The 10,568-nt window shown below is 44.5% G+C and overlaps 2 protein-coding genes across 5 annotated transcripts; one reads left to right on the top strand and one right to left on the bottom strand.

The window, feature by feature from the left end:
- Positions 1-499: 499 nt before the first annotated feature.
- Positions 500-4,344, bottom strand: LOC103630385 (uncharacterized). Of its 2 annotated transcripts, none has more exons than XR_002262902.3 (3): positions 2,567-4,344; positions 890-2,487; positions 500-814 (listed from the first exon to the last, which is right to left on the bottom strand). XR_002262902.3 is itself a non-coding variant. In XM_008651440.4 (3 exons), exons 1-3 carry the CDS (start codon positions 3,263-3,265, stop codon positions 2,284-2,286), a joined length of 834 nt encoding a protein of 277 aa, XP_008649662.2. In that variant the 5' UTR covers positions 3,266-4,344; the 3' UTR covers positions 1,633-2,283. The 2 variants fall into 2 exon arrangements, 1 of the variants encoding a protein (XP_008649662.2); XM_008651440.4 differs by lacking the exon at positions 500-814 and having other exon boundaries at positions 1,633-2,487; positions 2,567-2,727; positions 2,797-4,344.
- A 2,037-nt stretch (positions 4,345-6,381) lies between these two features.
- LOC100193321 (uncharacterized) lies at positions 6,382-9,959 on the top strand. Of its 3 annotated transcripts, none has more exons than XM_035959381.1 (4): positions 6,382-6,585; positions 7,757-7,809; positions 8,296-8,488; positions 8,569-9,855. In XM_035959381.1, the coding sequence occupies exons 1-4, from the start codon at positions 6,552-6,554 to the stop codon at positions 8,700-8,702; spliced, it is 414 nt and encodes a 137-aa protein (XP_035815274.1). In that variant the 5' UTR covers positions 6,382-6,551; the 3' UTR covers positions 8,703-9,855. The 3 variants fall into 3 exon arrangements, with proteins under 3 accessions (XP_035815274.1, NP_001353950.1, NP_001353951.1); NM_001367021.1 differs by having other exon boundaries at positions 6,434-6,585; positions 7,757-7,968; positions 9,235-9,959; NM_001367022.1 differs by having other exon boundaries at positions 6,436-6,585; positions 7,757-7,968; positions 8,569-9,158.
- Positions 9,960-10,568: the final 609 nt, after the last annotated feature.

The following is a 10,568-nucleotide window of genomic DNA, read 5'->3' as shown; positions in this document are numbered from 1 at the left end:
CAAGGCGCCTCTCCGGTGGCCACGCTTGTACCTGTACAGGGCTCAAGGTGCTCCTCCGACAGCCACGTTAGCACACAGGGCTCAAGGCACTTCTCCGCCAGCCACGTTAGCACATAGCTACACCCCATTGTACAGCTAGGCATCTCCTTGTATCTATAAAGGGGGATGTTCAGGGCCTTCCTAAGGCACGTTGACGCAGGACGTTGACATAGGGGGAATGCAGGGACGCGGGGTAGACGAGATAGGCAGAGACGAACGCACATAGGGACTCTCTCCCTCTCTCGCTCTCACCCTCGCTCCCTCGCGATGCTTGTAACCCCTACTACGAGCACCCCGGTGCAAGATAATATAAGCCTCATTTCCCCGCTTGTGTTCCATCTTGCATCAACCCATCTGGGCAGGGGCACGCAGCAACAAATTCATTGGTCGGTTGACGGACCTCGCGTGTCTGAAACACCGACAAATATTTTACCTGTTAATGTATCTGAAGAACAATAAGCTGAAACTGGAGGCACTTCATTATCTTTTTCTTGCACCTTCAATATAGAGTTATTTGCATCCAAGTCTAGCTTATCTATGGCGTTCTCCAAATCATCAAGAAGCTCTTTAGATAAAGAACACTTCAATGCAATAGATGTCGCCTTTCGTGAGATACGTGCAACTTGAGTTGTCAAATTCTCCTTCTCGAGGCCATGTTTCTCAACAAAAAATCTGCTTTTCGCATATTTAGTCCATCTGTTGAGTATATATTTCGATGGCAAATAAAAAATATCCTTTTTGTTGAAGACTTTGAGGGCGTGCTTGCATAATATACCTGACATATATGTGAGACATTATTCATCAAACTATATCATAAAAATATATCATAGTTTAGAATTTTTGTACATACCTATAAAATCATACTTTCTGCAAGAACATGTGATGGTCATATTTCAATGTTGAACAGAACTGTTGCCCCTTAGTCTAATTGTATATGTGTAACCATATATGTCAAGATCAATCCCTCAATCTTTAACAATTGACCAGTTAATACAAATTGATCTTTAAATTCTGTCTCAAACTCCAAGTACATTCTCCTTGTATATAATTCAGCTGCAGTCTTCAACATAGGTAAATTTGGGTTGTAAGTAACTAGGATCTTACGACGTGAATGGAAATCTTCATTCACCTCGTTTTCACGAAGATTGCCGCACACCTTCTCACAATCTACAAGGAGTTCCGAAAGACCTAGTTTCCTACGAAACCTTTTCTTGAAGACATTATTCATGCCTTCGCTCCTTTGAGTAGAGGTTATGTCGGCTATAAAAGAGTCACGGTAGATAATAGCCCATTTCCCCCTCAAGTTATAAAGGTTCGCCATCTAGTCATTGTCCTCGAGGTCGTACTCCCGCACAAATCATGCCACTTTTATTGAAGTAATATTCTGATCTATCCTCATAGACATAACTCTTAAAAGCAGGCAGAAGCTCCTTATGCTTACTAATTACATGTATGAGATGTTTAGCATCATTAATATAAATATGCCATATACAAAGACAATGGCTTGTGTTGGAAATGCATAAGCAATAGCACCTGCCATGGCTGCGTCTTGATCAGTGAAAATTGTGCTTGGGTGCTTACCAGACATTACTGTTAAAAAACTTTCAAATAGCCATACAAATGATGGAATTGTTTCATCAAATAGCAACACAACTCCAAAAAGTATGGTTTGCTTGTGATGATTGGTACCAAGGATTGGAGCAAAAGGCATTTCAAACTTATTAGTTTGAAATGTGGTGTCGAATGACACACCATCACCAAGACATGCATAATCCATAATAGATTGGCCATCTACCCAAAAGAAATTAGCTATTTGACCTTTATCGGGTCCATCTTCCTGATCTATATCAACTGCATAGAAAAATGTTGGATCCTCACGCTGCTTATTCTTCAAGTAGTTACATAGTGTTTGTGCGTCATTGGATTCTAAGTACTTCTTGCGTTCATGACCAATCTCATTATTGCAATCCATCTTTGAGTATGGCACTTTGTCGGCTCCTCCATAGAACTCTTTCATGAACTCATACACTTGGGCAGGCCTCATTCTAGCTTCCTGTATCTGGCCTATTAGCTTTATATCTGCTTCTGAGACATGTCGTTGGGATCTTAGATTTTTCTTCTTATTTGGACTAGCAAGATAATGATTATGCTCAAGTACAACCTTATTGACTGTCTAAATTCCCTCTCTGTTGACAACAAGCTGAATGCGAAGCACCACATCCCGTCCGTCGTGCCTTTTGATGACTAAGTTTTTTCATGTCCTTCGGCACTGCAAACTATATATTTATGATATATAGTACCATCTGGTCGTAGCTTTGAGGAGCTCTTTCTAATGCTGAACCCAATTTTGCTAGCATAGTTGTTACACATCTCATAAGCATTGTCCCCAGATTCAAAAGCCATTCCAACTTTAGGAGCGATTGAAATATGCAAAAATTTATTAGCCACCTGTAGTATAACCTAATCCCGTGTCATACATTATCTACTATATGACAAAAAAGCGATCAAACAAACTACGTGAGCTTACTTGAGCTGTGTGATCCCCTTCATGAGTTGCATGAATCCCTGCATCTACACATTCCATGGTACGAGACTGTGTGTTGAAATCAACATCCTCATATCCGACGACATCACGATCTTCAACCGGAGCAGCGTCCTCACCGAGAGATAAATCAACCTCCATGACGACTAGGGCTAAGAAGATTAGTAGATGATTAAACAGGAACATGCATTTTTACGGTGGACTGCGGGCCTCACCACCACGACGACGACGATCGAAGGAGTCGCTTGAATTGGAATCGCACGAGCGGCGACGCAGGATCAAAGAGTCTCCAATCTGATAGACGATGGCGACGGAGTCGTTTCTAAACAAGAGAAATATGGAGTTGTGAACGGAATCGAGCCAAGCTGTGCTTGCGCCAACCGTCCGATAAGATTGGGGCACCACGGAAGTCCAGGTGGCGTCGACAACGAGTGGACGGGTGGTGGAGAACCCTGGAGGAGGCTTCCTGGGGAAGTGGGTCAGTGATAGAAGGCCGGTAAGGGCGTCAAGGGACGCCGGGTAGCCCGGTAGGCCAAGCCCGGAGGGGACAAGGCCGCCGGCGGTGGCAGCGCTGGGCGAGGAGAGGTTGGCGGGCAAGGGCGTAGCTGGGCGCGCGGCTGCACCAGTAGGGGCAAGGGGTGCGGCTGCGCCGACGATGGTGCAGTCCATCGCGTGCGCGTCCATGGCCGCCGAGGGTGTGGGCGGCAGCAGGCAACGCAGGGGCGCGATGACTGGCGCAGAGGAGCGAACGGAGGCCGACAGCCTGTAGTGGACTGGTCTGTGGGTGGCCTGGTTCGAATTCCGGGCGGTGGAGATCGCGAGCAGCAGGAGATGGGGGTGGGTCGAGCTGCCGCATGCCGGCCGTGAGCACCGTCGAGCTAGGGCGGGATCAGGCCATCGAGCTGGTTGAGAGCCTGAGCGAGTTGAGGAAGCGGCAGGTGGCAAGCTCGATGGGAATCACGCCGGTGAGCTGGTTGAGCCACGCGAGGGTGAGCGACTTGAGCTGGTCGAGCCGCGCGAGGGAGGCGGGGATCCGGCCATAGAGCTTCAACCTGGGCGGCGCCGCACCGGCGAGTCGGCGCCCCGGTGGCTGCGGACCTGCGCGAACCAGCGCGACGAGAGGGAGCAGAGGGGGAGGAGCGCGGCCGGAAGGGCACCGACAGTTGGAAGGGTGGGCAGCCGGCGGCTAGGGGAGGGCGGCGGCCAGGGAGGAGGCTGAAAACTTTGATACCATATTGGAGGGAAAATTCTAACCCTAACTGGGTTGGGAAATACATTTATATTAAGGGTATCTAGATCTAGGCCCATTACATAGAGAGACAGGGTACAACTCTAACCGCCACGCGAAAGCAATCCAGACTAATTCCCGCACACTGCTTGTTGCGGTCGGTTCGCACGGATTTTTTTTCCCCTCCAACATCTCCAACAAGTTTCTCTAATCTTTTCGCCCTCACGCATCTTCGCTGATCTCTCCCCTTGCATGAGGCCAAATCTCCCCAATCCCTGTGGGCTAGTTGTATGGACTCCAACGAGCCGGCGACCGACGACACAGCACTTCAGGCCACGACATGCAGGCGGATCTTGGCGGCCCTAGGCGGCGGCAACGACGACCTGTCCGCGGGGCCACGCAGCACGAACACTGCACCGTGGAGAGGTCGAGCGGCATGGGGGAGAAGACGCGCTGCAGGCAGCAACGCTTTCTCTTGCTGTTGAGCGCTAATGGCCTCGTCGGCTTCCGCGGCGCCGGTGGGCACACCGTGGCCGGCCGCACCAGGACCAGGCACATCGGGGTGACTCAAGCAGTGGCATCGATGTGCATGCAAACAGCGTAGCATACTAGCATTCATTGGCCAATGATGCACACGTGTTGGTTTCAAATATTTTTATGGACAATTTATTAACATTCTGGTAAGGGATTACATGTTTAGGGTTTTATTTTTCAAAGAACTCCTAATAAGAAGTGTTGGAGGAGGAGGGGGGACCATTTTTAATGTTTTTTTGGATGCTCTAAGAACAACACACAGAGCCTGAAACGATTTTATGAGCTCACGACCTCACACCCCTGCGATTGAACGACGGAACGGGTGTCGTGCTGTCAAGTATATATAACGTGTAAAACATTGTTTTGTAATGTTTCTTATATTGTTTACATAATGAAGTTTATAATAAAAAGTGATATAATGGTGGATGGGAAGACCGCTAGAGATAGTTCAAACACCGCCACTATACTCTTCGTTGTCTCTATCCTTGAGGTCACCACACCTTTGGGCAATCGGGCTCCAATAGCAATCGACACACTTGGCATTGTCAACCCAACCGACTAAACAAATAGGACCACCATGCAGGCATGCTACATCGAACGAAATCATCTACCTATCATATTGTCTTTAGCAACGTGCTCTATATTCGTCCTTTAGGGTCTTTTATAAAAGATTGTTTTCTACATATCTCATTCCTCTCCGGTAACGCCTCTATATCACATCCTTTATAGACAACTATGTATATTAGAAACATATTTTATTTTTAATTTTTTTATGTACACGTTTATTATACTCTCAAATATATTACACATATTTTACTTTTGCCAAATCTGTTGTTTAAGGTATTAGAATGGATAAAGAGGGGTGAGAAAAACTCTCTATATAGAGGATCCAGACACATTCCTTAATTGATTAAGCTGTCATTTAGCGTACTCTCCTTGTTTTCTAATTTAATCTTATATATTTTGTCCATAACTAGATGTTGTTACCTTTCTGCCTGTTCTGTACCCATTTACGTAATCCTCATTTCATCGTCGTGTCATGTACGTGTACTCGCCAAGAGGGTGCAGGCCCTCTGCAGGCCACGATTCCGCAGTGTTGAATCTCGATCGTGCTGGCCATGAAATCCGCAGGCCCCGAGCCATGCTCCGCAGTTGCCATGGCCAAGTAGTGCATAAAGCCCAGTAACGCGCGTTTCTGCCACCATGGCGGCAGGGGAGGGGGCTACGAACTCCAAGGTGGGACTGTGACCATCACTCCTCTCGCACCCTCATGGCACGCGTGATTGTGACCTGCACGCTCAAAAGACGTCTCATATAGGAGACGACGAGTAAACGAGGATTACATAAATAGGATAGAGAATAAGCAGGGGAGTAAAAGCGTCTAGTCAGGGTTAAAATACATGAGATTATACTATAAAAGGAAGAGAATACGCTAAATGGCAACTTAATCAATTAGAAGATCGTTTGTAATCCTATTTTTGTGAAGCAAAGTTTCTAGATGACATTATTGCGAAGGGTATGCTTAGAGTCATAAGAGCAAGCAAGGGGATTTGAGCCTCTTCAATATCCTCCAATCTTCTTCTCCCAAAACAAGCTCGTAGATATCCAATTATTCCGGTTGGAGACGACCTTAGCCCACATATGTTATGGTCTCGCTTGGCTAAGTCATTTGCAATTTTGCCATTATTACCTGTGGGCTTCGTCAAATTGTCATCAGACTCATAAATCATACACATAGATGATCCCACGAATTATAGACACAATTGATATAAGGCCTGTTTGGAACTACTATTTTAAAAAAAAACTGGTTTATAAAACTGAGGTGGTTTCAAACGTACCAATTTATGCTTAAATTTATAGAATTTGGTTTCACAATTTATTAAAAATCAAGAAGCTAGTATCTTGTAGGTAAAAAAAAATCGGTTTCTTATAAACCAGGTTTCTTACAACCAGAAATAACAGGAGTCAAGATGTGGGTGGCAAAATAAATACAAATCGGTTTCTTATAAACCAGAAATAACAGGAGTCAAGAATGTGAGTGGCAAAATAGTAATTTTCCCGCTCGCGGCTTGCCACTCTGCTTCCGTGCTTGGCTTGCTCGCTTTCCTTTCCCGTCTCGACTCTCGAGTCTCGACTCCTCGCATTCGCCGCTGCGTCAACGTGTCTTCCTTCCCGCGGTCTCTCCGCCGCCTCCCAGATCCGGCGGCCATGGCAAGGAACCCGGGCTGCACCGTCTTCATAGGTGAGATCTCGCCTCCTCCCCGCGCGCTCCCTTCTTGCTTGACTGCTCGAGGTCCGAGTCGCCGGGACGGCCCGGTGACCCCCGCGGAGGTTCAGTACCTCGCAAGGTTTCCCTTTCCTCAGTTTCTTCCGTGGTTGCGTGGATTTGCGTCCGGTGGTTAGAGCCTAGGAGTCTAACCTTGGTGGGGTCGCTGTCCACGCGCTTATCCTCTCATAGGCGGCTGGAGCTGTTGCTTCCGCCCCAAATCGGGATATTTCGTACTTGCTCCTCTGGTCTGCTGCTGGTTCTATGTCTACTAGGACATTTGGTGGACTCAGTCTTGTGATTTGTGGTTCAATTGAATGAAACGGTGCTTTGATAAGGTTCCGGCCGGCCCGCCCTCCCGGATTCTTATGTAGGTTGGTGATTGCCTTCCCGGATCCAAGTATAGCAGGAGCCGTTGCCCAAAACAGAACTTTTAGATTTTATCTTGGTTAACTGCATGAGCTTGCCGTCTTCTCTTGTAATTTTTCCCCTGTGATGAAGACAGATGAACTTAGGTATAAATCACTTACAAGTAAGTCAACAACTACTATGCAATCAGCTATTATGTGCAAGCAGGTCTCTTGATCCGTTAGATCTAGATTCAACTGTATGTCATATTTAACACTTACCCTTCCACCACCACCTCACTTAGTTAACCCTAACAAACCACGATTGCATCTATAGTTGGATCTAGATCTAACTGGCCAAGAGGTGCCATAGATGGTAATTGGACATCAGGATATTGAAGTGATTATCATGCCATCACGTTGCAGTTCAGTTTAGGTAGTTTTAATCATTTATTATGGCGAAAATATTGATCTTGCAGTCCTTTTCAAGTAAGGAATACGGAAAAATTGTCTCGTGTCAGCCTCATCTGTTATGTTCTTTGTTTAACTAGCAGGTGTTCTCAGACAGCCTGTTTGCTTATTCCTTGCTCCACTCAGGCTTCCTTCTGTACGAAGTCCTTTTTCCGGTGTTATATGAGTAGCTTCATGTCTATATTATGCTATTCTGCTACCTATAGTGGTTATTGCTTGCTGCGCAGCCCTGGTACAATTTAACCAATGTGGTCGTTTTGTTATTCTACCTCTTGTTTTTTGTTGCCAGACATAATATATTAGTGTTGTGTGTTATTTTTCTTAAATAGGTAACTTGGATGACAAGGTTCCTGAGAGGGTTCTGTATGAAATTCTTATTCAGGTAGGTCGTGTTGTAGACCTACACATACCTCGTGACAAGGAAACTAGCCGACCAAAAGGCTATGCTTTTGCTGAGTATGAAACAGAGGAGATTGCCCAATATGCTGTTAAGCTATTTTCTGGTCTTGTTCGACTTCATAATAAAACGCTTAGATTTGCGGTGCGTTTCTTTTTACTCCCTCATTTTACATAAGTTACATTAGTGTAGCTGGATAGTTGAATGTTACTGTCCCTTTTTATGGTATATAATACTCCCTCAATCCCTAAATGTTTGATATTAATTAGTTCAAAATTAAACTAACCAACGTCAAATATTTAGGGATGGGGTAGGAGTATCTATTACTATGTATGTATGTATGTGCCGGAACTTGGGACTCAGATTGAGCCTATCCCCATATATTTTTGTACTTCACTAATTGAGGCACTTTCAATTACTATATTCTTTTTAGTATAAGACTCAACTCTGAAATAACTGTAATTTTGGCAGATCTCTGGGCAAGACAAACCCTCATTAAATGGCAATATCCCTGTAACTCCTAGGTTAAACTCTGTACCACAGCCAAAGCCTCATCAACCTATGAGGTCTAGTGATACTCCTTTGCCACAGCATGCAGCAGTGAATGGCAGGAATGCCGGGTATGGTATCCCACCAAATCATTCATACGACACGCACACTCAAGGTGAGGAAAACTCTGGTCATTTTGGAATCCAAGTTAATGTTGAATTATGTGTTAAGTCTCACAACTCCCCTTTTGACCAGCACTGTCGAGTGGGTTACCGAATAGAGGACTAAGCAACGGTACATATGAATATAGTAGGCGTGTATTTGGTTCTGTTCTGAATGATGTTAGCCGTCGAGCTACCAGGGAACCAATCCCGTACCCGTCCTACTAGCATGTTGAGCCCCGGTGACTGTGACTCTGTGCTGACAGAAAATATTTCTGAAGATGTTGTCTGTTGTGTCAGCCACCTGTAATATCTCTGTACTCACCATTTCATGCCTGTAAATATGGGTTATGGTGGTAGGACATATGCTTGTTTTTTTGGTTCTGCTTCGCATTGTAGTGAGACTTGTCCCTGCTTGTTAGGTCCTTCTCATCCCCTAGTGTGAAGGCCATGCCTCCACTAGTATGGCTGCACTAGGAAATACCATTCCTAGTTACATGAATGGGTGGCAATATGCTGGCAATTGTGTTTTAACATTAGTGCCATTAGCTATTTCAATGTTACAGCAGGGCGTGTTTGTGTTTGCGATATTAGTATTTGGTGGATTTTGTGCTTCTCATCATGTATCTGGGACATCTGAAGGAGAAACATTGTTTTAAAAGAAAATTGTGAAATAAGTCCCACAATTTATGATGTTTGAGTATATGAATATTTGGTTACATATGACTTTTTGTTTGCTTGTGCTGTATGTCTGTCGCAGCACAAGCATTCGTGATCCGCCCAATTGGCTCTCAGGGTGATCAAGTTATACCGTTTCTGTTACCTGGCTGCTGTCCGGTATTTGCAAGTTGACCTGTTGTCATTTCCAAGTTCATTAGCGTGGAAGCTGGTGCTGCTGGATTTTCACTTAACTGGTGACTTATCTTGCATTGTGATAATGCCACTTCATCCTAGTCAGAAACCAGCTGGCTTTCTGAGTGGCAAACCAGCAGGATACCACAAATCCACCATATTGTTGGTCAAGATGGGTTAGATGCACATTTCTCATCGGGTTGTATCTGGAAGCCCCATGACTGCGATTATGATGAGCTCATATATCTACTGACCGTTGTATCTGTCTGTGATTTGAGCTCGTGTACCTGCAGTAGGCCGATAAAAGAATGGTAAGATATCAATACTTCTGAAGTTCGAACTTGGCCAAGTCCCGTTGGGATCCAAATTACAGGTTGTCGGAGTTCGTAATAGACGCTCAGACTATGAAATCAATCCGGGACAGAAAATATGATAGTGCACCATTTACCATTACGATCCATTTTGTATTGTGTAAGTAATGAACATTCATGGTGATCTGAACCTTCTGTCAGTTTTTCTTTTCACAGCACACAGCAGTGCCTCAATTTGTGTCACTACAGAATTGAACCATCGTCTCGAGACAATAAGACAATAAGGGAGTGTTTGGTTTAAGGAATCACTACATTTAAAATGAATGAGATGGTGCATCATGATTTTATTCATCAAATTTGGTGGGATGAACATATTTTTCATGTTAGTACTAAGAGTGTTTGAAAGCACCCAGTTTTTTAAGAACATATCAGTTTATACTTTAGTTTATATAAATTAGATTTCCAAATTTTTAAAAACCATGAAGTTAGCCTCTACTAGCTAAAAACATTAGGTTTTTTTTGTCTTGCAATGGGATCTAGAAGAACCATCGGCTTGGACCTATGATTTGTTTTTTTTTTGTCGAGCAAAGAGAAACATCTTCCAACAAAGGGAACCACAAGATACACTCGATTTGTACTGCAACTGCAGAATAGAAAAAAAAATAAAGAACTAATGGTTGCTGCCAAAGACGCATCACACAGTGGAGAGTTTTTCTTTTCACAGCACACAGCAGTGCCTCAATTTGCGTCACTACAGAATTGAACCATCGTTCGAGACAACAAGGGAGTGTTTGGTTTGAGGAATCACTACATTTAAAATGAATGAAATGGTGCATTATGATTTCATTCATCAAATTTGGTGGGATAAACATATTTCTCATGTTAGTACTAAGAGTATTTGAAAGCATCCAGTTTTTTAAGAACATATCAG

This window comes from Zea mays, chromosome 6, assembly GCF_902167145.1.
Source record: "Zea mays cultivar B73 chromosome 6, Zm-B73-REFERENCE-NAM-5.0, whole genome shotgun sequence".
NCBI lineage: Eukaryota > Viridiplantae > Streptophyta > Magnoliopsida > Poales > Poaceae > Zea > Zea mays.
The sequence above is the reverse complement of the archived record's forward strand: the minus strand, read 5'-3'. Positions and strand labels throughout refer to the sequence as shown.